General features: G+C 35.5%; 1 protein-coding gene across 1 annotated transcript in view; it reads left to right on the forward strand.

Annotated features, from left to right (window-relative positions):
* The window catches only part of PIP5K1B (phosphatidylinositol-4-phosphate 5-kinase type 1 beta), a 326,251-nt gene that overhangs the window by 245,506 nt on the left and 59,555 nt on the right, over nt 1-21,190 (forward strand). The window contains exon 13 of the mRNA XM_044659358.1: nt 2,815-2,959. Coding sequence (XP_044515293.1) covers nt 2,815-2,959 — 145 coding nt within the window. The remainder of the gene's footprint in view (nt 1-2,814; nt 2,960-21,190) is intronic.

The raw sequence follows: 21,190 nt of genomic DNA on the forward strand, positions 1-21,190 counted from the left end.
TAATGAACTTGGGAAAAATCAACAAATAAAAAACATTTTTACATACTAAAAACAGAGGGGGAAAGATTGCATATGAAACCATGAATCTCCATTACATACAGCTTGTTTTGAAGTATATATTAAATTTAACTATCTTGCCCTGCCTGTCTCTGCCCCCTTGTGAACTTCTATTTTCTTCTGTATTTTTAAATATTTCAGACGTGCCTTTCTCCCGTTTCTTTTTTCCCACATTCTATTCCTAAATAGTTCTCTGCACTTCAATCTTTATCTAACGAAGACCTTCCTCCAAGATAGTGATTCTTAGCCTTTTTTTATGTGTTGGCAAAGCCGTGGCACAGGTTCTAGGGTGGCATGGAGATGACTGCTCTGTTCCCCATTGCTACAGTGCCTGAGGACATTTTTGCATGCCCCACTCCTCTATCCAGCCATTCAATGTGAACACTTCCTCCCTCCACTGTCTGGGATAACGAAGGGGACTCACAAACAGCTTGAAGTTGCAATTTGTGCACCTGATCTCAAAAATGTTCGCTAACGCTGTTATAGACGCTCTAATCCAGTAATGGGCAAACTACAGCCCGCGGGCCAGATGTGGCCCCCTGAAATGTTCTATTCTGCCAAGTGACATTATTCCTCATCTGACAAATACAATGAGTAGGATGCAATACAATGAAACTTCAAAAGAGTTGCCTTAGAAACAGGCTGACAGATGAGCATTTCCTTTCCTTTGGCCCCCTCTTTAAAAAGTTTTTCCATCACTGGTCTAGTCTGATGAAGCTTATCAACTCCTTTTCAGAATATTGTTTTTAAAAGTACAAAATAAAGTATGTAAAGTTACAAAAGAATTTGATTGTCATAATATAATTAGCAAAATATTTTTTAAAAGCACATTTGGACCCCAAGTTGAGAATTTCTGCTTTAGATCTCTTTACGTTTTGTGAGTACTAGGACAAATACCAGTCAAGCTGTCCATCTTAATACATCATCATAACTCACATTTATAGAGTGCTATTAGATTTATAAAACCTTTTTTTTATATATTATCTCATTTGGTCTTCATTACAACCCTGTGAGGTATATACTGCTCTTATTCTGTGGATTATTATTTATCTTTTATTAGAGGGACCTACTCCTTCTTTCTAGCTCTCCCTACCAAATGACCTAATCAATTCCCTCCTAAAACTATTTCAGATTGTGAGGTTTGTTCTTGTGAAGAACAATTCCCATTTTAGAGATGAGGAAAGTAAGGCTCAGAAAGCTTTAGTGGCTTTTCCACATTAACACAGCCAGTAAGTATCTGAAGTGGAATTTAAACCCAGGTGTTACTGACTTCAAGTACAGTCCTCTGTCTACTGTACCACAGATTTCCTGAGTGGTATCCCTTTGTTGCTTATCTCTTGCATTCATAAACATGAGGCATATTAGTATTATCACTCATACTTAAATTTAGATTTTATTTTAGAGGGGGTGTGTGAAGGTGATTAAAAGGAGTCCATGCTGACTTCAGAGAGAGTGAAAGTGGGTGGTAAATAGGAATTACAGATAGGTCAGCATGATCTTCTTTTCCTTTATGCTAAATAGAACCTACAAGGCTCATTCTACTGTTACATAAATTATAAAAAAGAAATAAGCACATTTTCCTGGTTTTTGAAGGATTAGTCTCTCCCAACAAAGTATCTATTATCCATGTATCAAAATCATTTCAGATACACAATAATATCTAAAGTATTATGTAAATGTATGTATATACATATATTACATAAAGGGGAATGGAAAAGCAAATGATATGTATGGGCAGGAAAAAATATTTAACTCATAAATTTCAAAGAAGTATCAGAGTGAAAGATTTCATGAAGGGAAGGAACTTTTGATAGAAAAAGAAGGTGGGGAGGGCAGCTTCCCTGCTCAGTGGATACAGAGCCAAGCTTAGAGATGTGATGTCCTGGGTTCAGATTTGTCCTCAGATACCTCTTACCTGTATGACCCTGGCCAAGTCACTTAACCCCCATTGCCTAGCCCTTATCACTCTTCTGCCTTAGAACCAATACACAGTATTGATCCTCAGACAAAAGGTAAAGGCTTTTAAAAAAGAAAAAGATAGTAGGATACTCATGTGAAGAGGTTGACAGGGGACAGTGAACAGCCAGACTGCCCTGATGGTAATTATCTAATTTTAGAAGAAAGCAAAGATGGCCTTCAGAATGTTGGATGGACACCTTGTGGTGAATTTCTAGGAGAACATAGAATAGAGCCCTCCTACAGGAGAGGCAAGCCTGTGCTCTAGTCTAGATTCTATTCTAGAATAGATTCTCCATTCTAGATTCTATTCACCACAAGGTGAATTTTTTTCAATTCCTTTTCAAAAGGAATATCCAACTTGTCCAAAAGAAATTACAAGTCCATTTGAGTACTGTTTTATTTTTAGGCTCTAATCACAGGAATTTCCTTGGATAATGTTAATAAAATATCCATTACCTATAAGCAGGCTTTGGTTGACATCAGCAGTTGGCCTGTCACATTAATCCTAATCAAATCTTGCTAATTCAGAATTTTTAGAGCTAAAGCAAAAACCCCATGATCTCAAAAGAACATTGCAAATTTAATTTCTACAAACTCTTTTAAAGTTAATTTCTATTTAATTTATTTTCACGAGCTTTTTAACATTTCTATAGAAGCACAAAAATGAAGGTAACTCAATTTAATTCACGGTCAAACACGTCCACTTTGTGTTCTTGCCATATTTAAATCACTGTCCAATCTAAAGCAATACTGTATTTACTGACTCATTATCGTTGTTGCTGTTTACACTTTTCTCAGCCCTGGGATCCAGGCACCGACCAGACCTTGTGCCGAGCACTCCATCTCTGTTTGAAGCGACTTCCTTAGCAACAACAATTTCTTCTTCTTCTCTCTATGTCAATGAGCAATACCCACACGATGGAACTACGCTTTATTCAAACAGGTAACATCACGTAAATGGCCTAGTTACCCATCAAACAGTGTTACCACGGTGATATCACGCCTAGACAATATCACTGCCTGATCGTTTGTTTGATCAAAATACCATTTTTTTTCCCCAATTGCCCCTTCTTGGAAGTAAAATTTGAAAAGATTGGCATACTCCGTTGTCATGGATCTGAAAAATTCATCGGTAGGAACAAGGCACGTGTTCTTCTCCTCTGATAGCTCTATTTGGAGATTAGCAATGTGGCTGTGTAGCAGGAGCCAAGTCTTTGGTCTGTCATTTTCTGCAAACAGATTTTTTTTCTTCTAAGCCAGCAATTCATTAATATTACATGGCCCACTGCTAAGGTATTTTAACATTTACTTCATAGCAATGATCTCAGTGATTTTCATAAACATTTAATGTGGTTTCCATATTTTGTATGGCTTGCTAGAATTAGCTAAGTTAAAGGATGCCTTTGTTGGAGTGTTTTTTTTTCTTTTCAAATAAAATATTAATATATGACTTCTGATGATAGATACCGGTATCTTTGCAGAGACTTGAGATGGGAGACCACAAAGATATGGTGATTTTATTTTATGGCATTGAGAGGGAATGAATGAAAAGCACCTTGCTGGGGGAAAACATTTTAAGATTTTGCTTTGTCTACTGACCTATGCAGGGGTTTCATTTTGTTTTTGAATTGAACAAACTTAAATATAGCTGGATCTCATATTCTCTATGCCAGATTCTTGGTGGTGTCACAACTTGGAAAATATTGTTCTGAGATCTCACATAATTCATTTCTTCACAACTGCAAATGTTATCATTGGATTAGATTAGTCACTCAAGATTAGAAACAGTTGGGGCAGCTGGTAGCTCAGTGGATTGAGAGTCGGGCCTACAGACAGGAGGTCCTGGGTTCAAATCTGGCCTCAGACACTCCCTGGCTGTGTGGCCCTGGGCAAGTCACTTGACCTCCATTACCTAACCCTTAGCACTCTTCTTCCTTGGAACCAATATGCAGTATTGATTCCAAGATGGAAGGTAAGGGTTTTTGTTTTTTTTAATATATTATAAACAGTTGAAATTATAGGTATGGTATTCAGTTGTCCTTCAAATCTCCTAATGTGGCATCTAAAATTAGAAGCTACTAGGTGGCATACTAGACCAAGAATCAGAAAGCTCAAGTTCAGATTTAACTTCAGACAATCACTAGGTATGTGACCCTGGGCAAGTCATTTAACCACTGTTTGCTTCAAATTATTCAATTATAAAAATAGAATAATAGGAGCAGCTAGGTGGCTCAGTGAATAAAACTAAGCCTGCAGTCTGGAGGTCCTGAGTTCAAATCTGGCCTCAGATACTTCCTCACCTCTGAGCAAGTCACTTAACCCCCATTGCAAGACCTTCTACCATGAACCTATACTTAGTATTGATTCTAAGACAGATGATAAGGGTTTAAAAAAAAAAAATAAAGAATAACAATAGCACCTCCCAGGGTTGTGAGGATCAAATGAGATATTTGTAAAGCATGTAGAACAATACCTGGCACATAGTAGGTCCTACAAAAATATTTGTACCCTCTCCAATATCCTAGCCAAAGAGCAATTTCCTTATATTGTACACAAATTGATTCATATAGAAATTTTTTAATCTCAAAATATAGTGGATCCCTATATCAATGAAATCGCAGGTCTAGGTCCTATCCATATAATGAAGATTTTCAAATTAGAGGGAAATATGTGGTTAAGGGTCAACAGAAAGGAAGCTTAAGGGTTCTACTCCTACCCTCAAAATATCAAAAGCAAACGTTGGTCAGTTGTTCTTTTCTGAACCCATTTCACCATGATCCATGATTTAGGGACTGCAGCTTCTGTGACCACACTGGGGTGATCTCCCAAGTGCTGGCTCTGAAGGCAATCAGCAGACCTTTGCTAAGAGTCTACTGGATTTCCCTGTGCTGGACACTGAGGTTACAAAGGAAGTTATAAGACAGTCCGGATTCTCACTGAGCTCACAGTCTAATGTCAGTACTCCCTCAACATTTAGGACTTTGTTGACGCCACACTCTCTTCTCATATAATTTTTCATCCTAAAGCAGTGATTCCCAAAGTGGGCGCTACTGCCCCCTGGTGAGTGCTGCAGTGATCCAGGGGGAGCGGTGATGGCCACAGGTGCATTTATCTTTCCTATTAATTGCTATTAAATTTTTAAAAATTAATTTCCAGGGTGCTAAGTAATATTTTTTTCTGGAAAGGGGGCGGTAGGCCAAAAAAGTTTGGGAACCACTGCTCTAAAGGCTGGGTTCTCCATGTTTTCAAAGGTGACAGTTAACTAATCTGGTTTCATCTGTTTTTTTAAAGGGTTTGTAGTAAATGATATATAAGATTTAGAATTTTAAAAATTATTATAAAAGTTTTGCAATATTGAAAATTCATATCTGCCCATGGGCTGAATTTCTATGAAAGTAAAATCCCTACAGGTCTAAATCTTTTGTTATAATGGATTCTTCTCAAAAGAAAGAATCATGCTTTCTTTTTTGTTTTGTTTTGTTTTGTTTTGTTTTTTAAACCCTTGTACTTCGGTGTATTGTCTCATAGGTGGATGATTGGTAAGGGTGGGCAATGGAGGTCAAGTGACTTGCCCAGGGTCACACAGCTGGGAAGTGGCTGAGGCCAGGTTTGAACCTAGGACCTCCCGTCTCTAGGCCTGACTCTCACTCCACTGAGCTACCCCGCTGCCCAGAATCATGCTTTCTTGATCTCAGCAACTTCTCTCCCTACCACAATCACTTACAACACTTTCTTGCACATGGCAAGAATTTAATGAATATCTATTGAGTTGAATTAAGTCAAATATTGATTTAAATAATTGCACTTTTGGTCAAGATGTGTGGATCTTTTGTTATCTAGAAATTTCCACAGTAATGATATTTGCTATAATGGTATTTATCCTGTAGCTACTAGTTTTTTCAATAACTGCCCACAATTAAAATTATTTTAAATTTGTTGCAGACTGAATGTTAAAATGACACCATTAGTTTAAAATGTCATCTTGCTAAAAATAGGTCTCAAAGCTCTGTATTTAAAAATGAATGTTTACAAGTTATTAATGGTGCCTCTTTTCTGTTAATGTTCCACTCCGCTTGAGCTTATAATTTGGATTCTTCTGTAAAGTACAATTACAATTGGATTTCCCAAACCATAAAATGATTAAAGTAAAAAAAAAAGTGGAAAACGGAAAGAAGTGATAGAATTAGGGCAAGGAGAAAGGGTAAGAGAAGTATATGACATGATGCCTGCCCTGGAGGAACTCAGAATTGATCTGGGAAGATGAGACCTAGCTATGTGAAACAATTATATGCTGTCTTCTGTTTTTCTCAAATTAAGCATAGCATCTGTGGAAACAGACTACACCAGAATTTGCAGAAGTATGTGATGTCTCTGATCTTTGCCATTGTTCCCTTAGTTAACATGGAAAAAAGAGGGAGACAGCAAAAGAATAATAGCAGGAGAGCAAGTAGTACTCAGTGCACAGTCTAGGCCTGGCTCAGGTTATTGTCAGAGAATTATCATCAAGAAGATGAAAAAGCAGCAAGGGATTATCACCGTTTTCATTATCATCATTTTTGCCACCTGAGCCCTGCTAGATGGTGCATTCATTTAAGAAAGAAGAGCTTCAGGCATCATCTGTTCTGACATTCTGAGCTCCCAGAGCTAATCTTAATGATACTTTAGAATAAAAAGAGTTAAACACAGTTTTTGTCATTCATAGAAGTGATTCTTCCACTTTTCGTTACTTATGAGTTACTTCCCTCTTGAAAAAAAGTATTTTTATCACAGCACTTTAAAGGACTTTATGTTATATGGGCATGGTCTCAGATGGGCTCTAAATAACACAACTAGCAGTGACGGTTCTGACAACCTTTTTGTAATTCTAAACTTTTGCAGAATGCCTGTTAGTATACTATAAGATAACAAAAACCCAGATACCTAGATGGCTAAGTTGGATGCTTCACTTGGGAAATTATGATTAGTTAAGACAATGCAGGATAAGGGAAAGAAAGCTACTATTGGAGTCAGAGAACCTGAGTTCCAATTTTACCTTTGAGAGTCACTTCCTATGATTTGGGGCAAGTCAATTAACCTCCCTTAACTTTCTCATTGGAAAAATAAAAGAGGTTAAATGAGATAGTCTCCAATGTGCCTGCTAGCTGTAGATGTATGATGTTGTCATCCTAGGAGGGATGGAGGAGGAAAGAAGGTGGACCAATTCAGTGGCCATATTGAGACATTACTGATGGATAGACTACATCTACAAAATATGAAAATTTTGTTTCCTCACTGCCTGTTCTTATCTCTTAAATTTCTTTTTCTTGTCTTATTAGTATAGCTAGGATTTCTCATACAATACTGAATAATAAGTGATAGTAGACATCCTTGCTTCACCCTGATCTAATTGAGAAGTCTTCTAGCTTATCCCCATTATAGATTATGCTTGCTCTTGGTTTTACATAGATTTTACTTAACATTTTTAAAGTACTATTTATTATAAGGCTTTCTAGAGTTTTTTTATAAGAATGATAATTGCACTTTGTCAAAAGCTTTTTCTGCATCCTTTCATACAATCATGATTTTTGTTGTTTTTATTATTGATATGGTCAGTTATCCTTATAATTTTCCTAATATTAAACCAGCTCTGTATTCTAGTAATTTATTAATTATCTAGAGGTAACTGGCACTACTGGAGTATATTGATTAGAGGAATAAAATGGTCAAAAGAAGGGAAGATATCTAGCTTCTATATTCCAATGTCCTCAACCTTGCTGATGAGCGTTTTATAGAGAATTCCTCATTTGAATTTTAGAAGACATCCTATGTTTGAACCATTTTCCATTGTTTAAGGAGAAAGGATGATGCTTATTTTTAGGTCTGTTAAGAAAGGAGAGAATAAAGGGTAGATTTAACAAAAACTTAGTGTAGTCTTTATTTAAATGCTCTCAAATAAGAATTTGCATGAAAAGTAAATCATGACCATGATAGGCACTGACTCACATAGTTTTCCCCTTTGTTTTTCTAGTCACTCATATACAAATCTTTTCAAAGTTCCATAGCTAAAATGCTTCTAGAACTTAGATGGTATAGTTTTCAAAATTATTAGACAGAAAGGACCTATGTAATATGTAACTGAAAATAAAAAAATAGCTAATTCTTAGAAAGCACTTATTGCATATCAGGTACTGTGGTAAATTCTTTTAAATTATTATCTCATTTGAGCCTCACCACTGTAAAAACTATTGTTAGCCCCATTTTACAGACAAGGAAACTAAGGCAAACAAAGTTAAGTGTCTTGCCCAGGGTTACACAGCTAGGAAGTGTCTGAGGTCAGATTTGAACCCAGGACCTCCCATCTCTAGGCTTGGCTCTCAATCTATGAACCACCTAGCTGCCCCCAAAAAGTAAGTTTTTTTTAATTAAGTTGCCATTAATATAGTAATGGTGGTCATCAATGATTTTCAATTCTGGTTGAGGCAGAGATTCAGACCAGAGTTTCACAGAAATATTGAATAACTACTTTTCCCCCTTCCAATAGTCAGTCACACAGCAGAAAAGGTACTTGATAGTCTTAAGTGGAAAAGCAAAAGGGAAAGGATTCTTTAAATCACAAAAACAAAACCTCTGACAAAAATCTTATTTGGATCAAATAGGTTGGCAATTGGAGCTTGTCTTTCTGGTCAGTGGCATCACTGGGGTATGAACTCAATAATAGGACAAAAGATATATGAATAGTATAGTAACTTTTCTTGTATCATTTTTGAGTTCTGATTGTGAATCCTCAACTGTTCAGTGTTTCTTTTTCCATATGATTTTGAATAACATTTCTTTTAGATGGAAGTAACTGTAATCATGTTTGAAAATTGTGGGAGGGTTCCCATTAAGTAAGTGAATCATGACAATAATAGACACTGACACAGAACATCAGCAAGAATATAGTTCTCTCTTACAGAGGATGGCTCGTAAGACTGGTTGATTGTCATTAGGGCAATCAATTAAGAATTTACATAGGACAGTGAAGTACCTAATAAAATTGTCAGATACCATGTGGATACTCAAAGTCAATACTCCCTGCTTGACTGAATATGACTCTTTTTAAGGTCATTAGAAAGTTACCAGTATATACCTAACTAATTTGTGAATCCATTCTAAAGGGCAATTTGGAACTTTGCCCAAAGGGCAATAAAACCATGCATACCCTTTGATCCAATAATACCACTACTAGGTCCCAAATCCCAAAGAGATTTTAAAAGTGGGGAAAGGACCTATTTGTATAAAAATATTTATAGCAGCTCTTTTTGTGGTGGTAAAGAATTGGAAATTGAAGAGATATACATCAATTGGGAAACTGATGGTACATGATGGTGATGAAATACTATTGTGCTATAAGAAATAACAAGCAAGATGATTTCATAAAAAGCTGGGAAGACCTGATACAGATGAACTGATACAGACTGAAATAAGCAGAACCAAGAGAACATTGTACACAGTAACAGCAATATTGTATGATGATCAACTGTGAAAAACTTAGCTATTCTCAGCAACATAATGATCTGAAAGACCTGTGACAAAATGCTATACACCTCCAGAGAAAGAACTATTGGAGACAGAATGCAGATCAAAGCATACTATTTTTTAGTTTAGTTTATTTGTGTTTTTATTCAGGGTTTTTATTTAATATAAATATTTACTTATAATAGCAACCAATATGGAAATATATTTTGCAGAATAATACCTGTGTAACCCAGATCAAATTGCTTACCATCCCCAGGAGGAGAGAAGAAAGGGAAGGAGGGAGATAATTTGGATCTTGTAACATCAGAAAATATATACTGAAAATTGTTATTAAATGTAACCAGGAAAATGAAATGTTTAAAATTTAAAATATATCTAATTTAGATATACAGAAAAACTGGCAAATAACTATATCATGTCTACCCCCAAAAAGGACTAAATTTTAAATCCCAACTTCCTAGGTAGAATGTGAATACTGAACTTCTTACCTAGGGAAGATTTTTGTTGGATATTTTATTTTTTAAGTCACAGAATCCTTACCCTTCTCCTTTTCTAATTAAGCAATAAAGTGCCTTTCCTGTAGTTTGACTGACTATTGGTAGGGAGAAAGTGGTTATTAAGGGTATCCATGAAACTTTGATTCCTTATTCCTATGTCAACCAGGATCAAAGGTCATTGACAACCATAGTTTACTTAGGTTTAGTTATAAAACTTCTGATACCATGTAGAAAATACAAATTAAGGAGGTCAGAAATGAAACATTCTATGTCCTAGATTTCATCTTGCGTCTATGCCTTTATTACTGGTGCCATATCTGATTTACCTAGACTTCTTCAACTCTGGACCCTTCTTTGCCTTGATGCCATGCCTTTTTTATTAACCTATAGTTCTCAAGCCTTCACCTCATTTCTGATCATGGTAATCCTGTTATTCTATAGTTCTTGACTATTTTTCTAATTCCTAAACCTTCAACTTGTTTCTGCATTCTGGTGCTACTGGAATATTGACTCTTAGTGCATGAATCCCAGAGTCACTACAATGTACCTATTCTTTCCCAATCCTGACCAGCCTTCAAGAAGCATTATAATTATATTTCATTTGGCAAAAGACAAATGAAATACAGAGTAAGAAGCAAATGCAATGAAAATTTTAGTAGAAATTTAAGAGACCAAATAAGAAAAAAGTAAGTTTTAATATAAGAATAAAGAACATTAGAAGTTCTTATAATTAAAATTATTGACTCAATATTTTTTTAATTCTAGTACTGCTATCAGGTAAAGCAAAAATAAAAATTCAGAGAATCAATAGAAATAAACAAGGAAACTGCATTATGCTTATGGGAACAATACAGATTAAACCAATAACCATATAAAACATGTGGGCACAAATTGGCATAGCAGATAAATTTGTAAATAAAAAATGAACTGAATTGTAAAAAGTTATATAATACAGTAGCGCTATAATGGTAGGAGAGCTAATAATCCTCTTTCAGACCTGGATAAGTCTAATATAAAGATAAAAGAAAAAAATAGAGAACTAAAAAATTGTTGGAAAATTTGGAACTCATCTGATGTTTGTGAGTGGGAATATTGATATTTGTATCTATTAATCCCACAAGGTATTTTACGAGGCAATTTTGCTTCTACCTTGTTAGATTTTTAAAATACACTTTTAAAAACTATGTATTTTATAACAAAAAGTTCACCAATTCATATACAATCCTTTTTTGTACTTTGTATATTGAAATTTTGTTTTTGATTAAGTTCATAATGAAAAATAAAATTATAAAATAAATTGACTTTAGCCCAAGTTTTTGAGATATCTCGAGCAAATACAGAAATTTTTAAAACCACACACACAAGCTACAAGGAAGGAAAACTTCTGGGTCTGAACAATGTGTCTGAACATTCAAACTTCTGGTTTCCTATATACATGTTTCTCCCACTATATCAAATAAGTGGTTTTAAAAAGCTTCCTCTACCAAAATTCTATTCCAGTAGCACATTGTATTATGGAAGTAGCCCTGCTTTCTCAAAGGCTTTTTTTTTAAACATTTATTAATATTTATTTTTTAGAAAAGTTAACATGGTTACATAATTCATGCTCTTACTTTCCCCTTCACCCCACTAATTCCACCCCCCCTCCCATGGCTGATGCTTTTTAATTGTGACAAAGAGGACCAAGCTCTGGTGAGTCTTACCGAGATGGAAAGGTTTTGAATAAGAATAGGCAAGAACAAGCCTACTAGTTTGGAGAGGCTTGTTGTCTAAAGTTTGGCCAGAGGATTCCTTAAGTATGACATCAGGGATCTTTTGTACTATAGCAATTTAAGAGAGAAACCTTCTATAAGAGTATTTGCTTTTTAACAAAAATAAAGCCTTACATAAAAAGGATTAAGGTCTAATGGTAGAATTTCAGGAATTAGCTAACAAATTAGCTAAATTTGGGACCTTCACAAACTTTTAAAATCACATAACAAATGCTCTTGCTTATTTTGAATACATTCTAGCCTTGATTAGAAATTTTACTTTTATATAAAGCAAAAATTAGTGAGAAACTGGGTAGCTCAATGGATTGAGAGTCAGGTCCAGAGACGGAAGGCCCTAGGTTCAAATCCAGCCTCAGACACTTCCTAGCTGTGTGACCCTGGGCAAGTCACTTCACCCTCATTGCCCATCCTTACCACTCTTCCACCTTTGAGCCAATACACAGAAGTTAAGGGTTTAAAAAAAATTAGTGAGAAATTCTGGCAAGTGGTTAGATTTTTTCAAAAATATTCCTTAAAGTTCAACTAGTTCTTTTTTCTTTCTAGTTCTTCCTTCAACCTGTAAAAATCTTATTCTTTGACATTTATTATGTTTTGGGGTTTTATGTCAACATCTTTTCATAAAAAGGGCCCCTGAAGAATATCAGTAACTATTGACCTATATGCCTACTATTCTATCTACAAAATATTTGAGAATAATTAGCATGTGTATCCTTGGTACATAAGCTTTCTGAAAACATAAGTCTTCTTAAATTATGTGATCCAAATTATCTCTCTTCCTTCCTTCCCTCCCCTTCATGGACTTGGGTTATGCATCTATTATCATGAAAAACATATGTGTGGACTACCTATTGAGATTTCATGGGAGGACAGAGAAAATAATTGCAAGGATCAAGAAAGAAAGGATACTTTGCAATAAATACCACTGAAGGGAATGTCCACCTCTGTGAGGTCACACTCATACTAAAATAGCATCTCACATATATTTGTCTTATTGATTCAGATTTGAAACTAGATTTTAAATTTCCAGAGAGAAAGAATTATTTCTGTTTTTCTTATCTTGTAGCCCAGGTTCTTAGACACAATAAGTATCCCCTAAACACTTATTCTTCAACTAGATGCAATAGTTATCACTTTCAGATGACAAAAGAGGGAATAACAAAAAACTAATTGAAGCTTACACAGAGAACTTGGATATAGAAAATGAAAGGTATCTGTTTGCAGTTTCTCCTTCCTCATCTTGTCCATAATATTCATCAAAACCTCTATTTTTTAAATTTTATTCATTTATTACATTAAAATTCCTGGGTATCTTCCTTCTTCCCATCCATCCACTCACTAGAGAAGGCATCATTTGGGGGAAAAATGTATATATAAAACTATGTCTTGCTTATTTGTCTATTTATCAGTTCTTTCTCTTAAGAGAAATATTCACAAGTCATTCTTAAAACAATATTTCTGTTGCTATATACAATGGTCTCTTGGTTTTATTTGTTTTAGACGTCATAATTTCATGTAAGTCTTTCTATGTTTTTTTAATTAACCTCCTTGTCAGTTCTTGCAGCACAGTAGTATTCTATCACAATCATATGCCATAACTTGTTTAGTCATTCTCGAATTCATGAGCATCTCCTCAATTTCTACTTCTTGTTCACCATAAAGAGAGCTCACATAAATACTTTAGAACATTTAAGTTCGGGGGCAGCTGGGTAGCTCAGTGGATTGAGAACCAAGCCTAGAGACGGGAGGTCCTAGGTTCAAATCTGGCCTCAGACACTTCCCAGCCGTGTGACCCTGGGCAAGTCACTTAACTCCCATTGCTTAGCCCTTACCATGCTTCTGTCTTGGAGCCGGTATCAGCTCCAAGACGGAAGGTAAGGGTTTAAAAAAAAAAAAAAGAACATTTAGGTTCTTTCCTTTTTCCCTGAGTGCCTTAAAAAACAAACTTAATAGTGGGATTGCTGGGTCAAAAGGCATACAGAGTTTTATAATCATTTGGGCATAATTCCATGTTGCTTGAAAAAATATTTAGATCAAGAACCTCTCATTTTTCAAGCACAGAATCTAGCAATTGTTATATATGGGAGTTGCAGATTCTTCTAAATTACTCTAGATTATAATTCATTGTGAGGTGTAAGTTTATAAAGAAAAATCGGGTTGGCACCTGTTTCAAAAATTCATCTTTTGCTTTTCCTGATTTGGCTACATTTGTGAATTAAATTAGCCTTTCTTAAACAGAGACACCAAACTTTAACTCTGAGAAACTACACTTTAGTGGATAAAACTTTTATTCATTCTCTAATAAGCTTTTGTTATAAATGGACAGCATATATTTGATGGAGGTCACCCAGTTCTCTATAATCACCTGATCATTCAAATCTGCAGTTAATGAGGGAAGATTTTTTTTTAAAACTTGTGTTGTTGACTGAGCATAAGACTGTTATTTAGAGGCTGATTGGTATGGTGGAAAGAGCAGGAGATATGAACCCGATAGACTGGGTTTGAATCCCAGCTCAGATACTTACTAGCAATCTAACCTTAAATAATTCTCATAAATATATTTTGAGCCTCATTTTTCTCATCTGTAAAATAGCCATAGCAATATTTACATTCACACACAGCAGTCATCTTACCTGGCTGTTGTGAGAAAAGAACAGCTTTATAAAGCATAAGGCCCTATGCAAATCTGAGAGGCTTATTTATAGTGTTGCCAAGAGAGATCTTCAAATTTTAATGCTGTGTTGTCTGATAATGTTTATAAAGTACTTTAAAATTCCTTTTTAGTAGATGTTGTTAAATGATTAAGTAATATTTTATGACTACTACTAAAATATGCAAAACTTTTTATATTTGTTGTTTACGGATGCACAGAGATATTTTGCAGTCATATAAAGTAAATGATCACAGGTGATGTTTGTGTGCACAAACATAAGTATATGTCAGCCATGCAAAATTTGGCACAAAACTTAGCCTCTAAATTGAATTGTGGTTGTCAAATGAGAGTCTCTTCCTTCTTCTGTGAAATTTATGGGTATTCTGGAATCACGAAGAAGCTCTAAAATACTTCATTTGGAAGCATTCCTGTGTGTGAGTCAAATGTAAATGTGTCCTTTGCCTATCAAGAATTGTCAACATAATTCACTCAGAAGAATGAAATAAACTAAATGTCCTCCAAAGCCTGACCCATTAAGTCATCTGACAATCCTATATTTAGGATTAAGTCAGAATCACCTTAGCTTTGCAGTCACACTAAAATCAAGTTGAAGATTAGACAAGGGCATGCAGTTCTTCATTGCTAGGAATTGCTCACTGTTCTTGCCTTATCGAGTAAAGGGAAACATTAAAGAGACCCAACTGATTTCTGAATGAATGACTACAACAGCTGGTCATTCAGTAAGACTGATTCTGCTACAGCTCCATTCAGCAGGTCTTCTTCTACTTCAAGATGAGAGTTCAGAATCTAGACGGGAACTTAAAACAGCAAACTGAGTCCAGGAACATGGATATAATAACTGAAAAGTAAAGGGATATGTGTGGGCAACTAGGTGAATAGAATACCAAGCCTGGAGTCAGGAAGTCACCTTCGTGAGTTCAAGTCTGGCCTCGGCCACTTCCTAGTTATGGGACCCTGGGCAGGTCATTTAACCTTGTTCACCTTAGTTTCCTCATCTCTAAAATGAACTGGAAAAGGAAATAGCAAATCATTTCATTATCTTTGCCAAGAAAATTCCAAATGAGGTCACAAAGAGTCAGATACGATGGAATAGCAGCAATAAAATGTATGTATGTGTGCATCTCTGTGTGTTTAAGAATTCAGAGCATTTTAACCACTTGATATAAAGAACAGATAGCCCTTATTTTAATATGCTGAGCCTGCACATGAATGGTCTCACAGGGCCTCTATACTGATGTAAGCAACATCCAAACTAGTTTCAAGATTTCCTGACTCTTCACAAGTCCCACTGAGATTTTCCTAGATTCATATTACAAAGTTTTTACTTTATTCCTCAATTTTAATGAATAAATAAATAGATATCTATTAGTTTAAAGTCCCATGGGGCAAGGAGTCTTTGTTTTCTGCTGAAATTGTAACTTTTTCTATTTAATGATAATTCACTGGCCATGTCAAAGTTGACACTGATCTTGACACACAGTGCCTTTGTTATCGAAGCAAAGACTAACTCAGAAATTCCTGGCACTGTTATTAAGTAAAGCAATTAATTAATTGATCCATGCTTTTTATAGATCTTTGTTTATATTATTCTCTATATTGACTTGAAGATAACAACCAGTTATGTGTGATCTTATTTTTTTTCCAATAACTTGAAAACTGAAACTTTTATAAGGAAATAATTAGCATAATGCCCTAATTGTCATCCTAAGTATGAAACATGAAATGAAGCATTTTTACTTCCTTATGTTACTCAGGAACATCTCAATATATAATACCTAGAAATTTCCTCTAAAATATTACTATAAGAGAAGAGATGCACATCATTTTATTTTTTCATAAAAAAACAAAAGATTGTGGTCTTTTCTGCCATGTATTACAACTTTAATAGCATATTAAGCTTTAATTGCTTAAAATTGCACCACAATTTTGGAGAAAACATATTCATATGTATATATACACATATATATGTATATGTATATATATATACATATATATATATATATATTGAGCTCTTTGAGAAATTCACCAGTATGTACAATTGTCCAACAGAAACCACTCATTGTTATAAAATCTCCCTTCTTAAATGCCAATATTTTCCCAGAGATTCTGAACCAGTATAAATTATGAAATGTCATAGCACTAAAAGAAGAAAAACTATAAGGGGCAGCTAGGTGGCTCAGTAGATTGAGACCCTGGCTCAGAGATGGTTGGTCCTGAGTTCAAATGTAGCCTCAGACACTTCCTAGCTGTGTGACCCTCGGCAGTCACTTAACCCCCATTGCTTAGCCCTTTCTACTCTTTTGCCTTGCAACCAATAAACAGTATTGATTCTAAGATAGGTGGTAAATGTTATTAAAAAAAAAAACAATTAAAACTACAACCCCAAAAGACAGTTGATGTTTGTAAGAACCGATAATATGTTACCAATGATAATATCTATACATTTATGTAGCATTTTGAGGCTTGCAAAGTACTCATTATTTGTATTATCACATTTAAATCTCACAAAAACACTGTAAGGTAGATTCTATTAGCATTTTTCCTATTTTACAAATGAGTAAGGTAATACTTGACAAAGTTAAATGATTTGCTCAAAGTGACATAATAGATATCAGAGGCAGGATTCATTTCCTTCACATATTAACTTCAGGTCTCTTTCTTCTATACAATTTCTTCTATATAACTCTCACAAAAGTGACTTATGTGCAAAAAGATAACATTAAAAACATCCTTAAGAAAATGTGCAAAAGGTAGGCTAGTCATTTTACAAATTAGAGATTTGCTTCAGTGGGACATCATTAAGTTTTGTTATCACTGATCTTATCACAAATTTGTTAGCTCCATGTGGCAAATAACAAACATTAGTGAGGAACTGGAGGTCTCAAAATAGTTTTAAAGTGCTTCTGCTCCTTCTGCTAGAAGATTCTTTTAGTACATAAGGAACTTCAGATCATAGTTTGCTTGTTATTTTGATAAATAGGATCTAAGATTCTTTTATATGGAAATGATCTTAAAGAAAAAGCAGTAACATCTGCCTTAGTACTATAACTTAAGGATCCTGGGACTGTTCCATCTAACTTACAGCCAAAACTTTCTAAATAGTCTATCTTCCCCATTAGAATGTAAGCACTCTATTGTGCATTGGCTAAGGGGGATTAGAGGAGTTTGGGGGAGAGGAAAAGAACATGAAATATGTAACTAAGGGAAAATATTCAAAATAAAAATTAAAAAAAAAAAACAATGTAAGCTCCTTGAAGCCAGGGGCTGTCTTATTTTCAAGATGTATTCCTAATAAGTATGTAATAAGTCAATCAAGAAACAGCTGTCAAGCACCTCTTATGTTCCAGACACTGTACTGAGCACTGGGGGTACAAAAAGAGACTAAAGAATAGCCTTGCCTTCAAGGAGCTTCCAATCTAATGAGGGAGACAACATGCAAACACATATATGAAGCAAGCTATATACAGGATAAATAGGAAATAATTAACAGAGAGAAGGCACTGGGATTAAGAGGGGTTGGAAAAAACTTCCTGTAGAAGACAGGATTTCAGATGACTCTTAAAGGAAACCAGTAGGTGAATTGAGGAGGGAGAGCATTCCAGGCAGAGAAAATGCCTAGACTCAAATGATACAGTGTCTTGTTCCAGGGAAATCCAGAAGACCAGTGTTACTGGAAGAAACAGTATAAGGCAGGGAGTAAGGTATAAGAAGATTGGAAAAGTAGTAGGGGCTATGTTATGAAGGGCTTTGAATGCCAGTCAGAGCATTTTGTGTCTGATCCTGGGGATGACAGGGATCCACTGGCTGAATGGAGAGAAACTTTAGGCAAGCTGACCCACCCACAGGCTATTGCAAGAGTCCAGGCATTAAATAGTAAGGGCCTGCACCAAATTGGTGGCAGTGTCAAAAGAGAGAATGAATGTTTTCAAAAGATGCTGATAAGATTGAATAACAGATTGTAGCAACGAAATGGATATGGTGGGGTGAGAGAGAAGTGGAGGATGACTCCTAGGTTATAGTATAAAAGAGAAGGTAGGAAAGAGGGAAGGTCTAGGGGTGAAATAAAGAGTTCTCTTTTGGACAATCTTAGTAAATGCTTAATAAATGTTTCATTCATTCTGAAAGAGTTTATAAACAGGAGAAGACAGAATGATAGCTAACAAGGATGTTTAGATCAAGTAAGAGATGTTTAAGGAGGAGGAGGAGGCATAGGTGTGCCTATAGACATCAAGGAAGGAGCCAATTGATAAAAAGAGATTGAAGAAGAGAAAAAGGAGAAATGATATTTGATGATGGCCACAATATGCTAGAATGGAATGAAGTATCCTTGTAGAGCAGTTGGCTTTGGTAAGAAGAATTTAATCTGAGATGAAATTAAGAAGATAGTGGGGAGAGATACCTGAATGATGTTCATTGAAGCAGAGAAGCTTTCAGCGAATGGCCTCATTAAAAAATGGAGGTGGGAGGATTATGGGAGGCCTGAGAAAAGATGGAAAGATTTGGAAGCCTGGTACGTGGCACATAGTAAATAATAAATACTTAGTGATTTGACTTGAAACAGCCTCTTTGGAGAGTGGGATAGCAAAGCAATTAAGGAACACAATGTTTCCTTTGTCTTATTAAATGCTTAATGCATTTAGGGCCAGGTAGCCCACCCCATGAACCTGTGGTTTTTTGGGAGATATTGTCTATGTCTTAGAGATAAATAATATGCAGACTGAATACTAATGTGTATGAAGTTGTACTCATCATTAGAAGTACAAAGGTGAAAAATTATTGTCCTTTGTACTTATAATTTAATTTTTCATACTGGGGTTGATATTTATGTGTGTAGGTGTAATTAATACTTTCTTTGCTGCATGACCTTTCATATAAAGATATCTGAGATATTCAGCCTATAATCATTCTGCCAAATCGACTTCCCTCTCTAAAGAGGACTCATCTTGGAGTTAAATTGACCAGCCATCCCACCACTAACAGTGACCTCTTCATATACCCATGCCCCCATTTAGTGTTCAGTGTTTGATGATGGTGATTTTCAGATGTCTCTCTTCCTGTTTTCCTGACAGTGCTTCTTCAGGGCAAATTAAATGAAAACTGGAGAACATGATCCCCTCAGGGAAAAAATGTTTAGATGAAAATATATCTCCTATTACTTAACTCTTAACCATTGATATAGTTATTCTGCTTCTCTCCCTTTTTTTTCAGCTCAGAGATTCTGAGTAACTAACATTCTTTTCAGAAGAAATGAAATCAATACCAATTCTCCTTCCTAACAGAAATCTTTAGACACTTCCTCCTCTTTTGTCAGTTACTCTTTGTTTTGAGATGGTTTCCATAGTCAGGCAGAATCAAACTATCACTAAGGCTTGTTTTGTTTTAAACTTTATACAGAGTAGACACATGTTGTTACTGTATTTTGTTTCACCTTGAATCTGAGGAGAGTCTGACCTTTAAGAAAGAGAACTGCCTCTTGGGTAGTGACCTAAATCAATAATGAAAGTGTGTGGATTCATGTAAACTGGATTCATGAAAAGTAGAAGCCTTGAGGTAACCACACATGATAAGACATAACCTCTCTTAGGAAGTTGTAATTATAGAAGGGGATCAATAGGCTCACGAAAGAGAGAAGCTCTCATGTGATAGAGAAGTTGGCATTTCTCTTCCTTTCAAATAAAACTTAAGAAAAATATCCATAGTAGTCACAGCTCAATAATCACAAATGTATGTCAGAAGACTTCAGGTCAGATTCTAGTTCTTCTTCTTACTGCCTGAATGACCCTCCTGCTAATCATGTAACTTCTCTTAGCCTTGGTTTCCTTTTTTGTTAAATGAAATAAGTGGGTTAGATTGTCTTTTATAAGCTTAAATCCTACAACCTACATATAATACATTGCCTTTAGTGTGTCACTCAGACCTTAAATAAATAATAAATTGTTGTTAAGTAAAAATATATCCTGAGCCCCTTGGGATACCATTGGATGTCTTGAGTCCAATGACAATATCTACTTCCTCCCTCATAAACAGAGACCAATTTATTTCTGGTGCTAAGCAAAGATTAAGGAAAAGTTTCAACTAAATGCAGGGGGATTGGGATTGGGGGGGACCCGTAGAAAACTCTGCTTTACAACTTCTGCCTCTACCCTTGCCTTAAGTAGGCTCTTTCTCTACCAGACTTCTGGCCTAGTGTAGAAAACTCCAGAAAGTAGATTCAGTTCAGAAGCTGATTCAGAATCAGGGTTTGGGTTTTAATTTCAGGGGATACTGAAGTTCTGGTTTGTGTTTTCTGAAGAACAGACTAGCTACCAACTTCCTAGGGACCAGACACCCCTATTTCTCCTTCCCTTATTCCTAGTAAGAATGCATTTAAGGGACAACTAGGAGGCACACAGCTAGCACTCCATACTTGGAGTCTGGAGGGCCTGGGTTCAAATCTGGTCTCAGATACTTCCTAGCTTTGTGATCCTGAGCAAGTCACTTAACCCCATTTGCCTACCTCTTGCCCTTCTATCTTAGAATTGTTAATAAGACAAAAGGTTGCCCATCAATTGGGGAATGGCTAAATACATTGTGGTATATATGATTGTGATGGAATTATATACGGCATCATAAGAATTATGAGAAGACTAATTTTTTTAAAGTGGAAAGAACTACACAGGATAATATACATCAACATGAGTAGAACCAAGAAAACATTGCACACAACTACAGATTTAATGCATGAAAAATAAATTGTG

The sequence above is a fragment of the Gracilinanus agilis genome, chromosome 1, assembly GCF_016433145.1.
Source record: "Gracilinanus agilis isolate LMUSP501 chromosome 1, AgileGrace, whole genome shotgun sequence".
NCBI classification, from domain to species: domain Eukaryota; kingdom Metazoa; phylum Chordata; class Mammalia; order Didelphimorphia; family Didelphidae; genus Gracilinanus; species Gracilinanus agilis.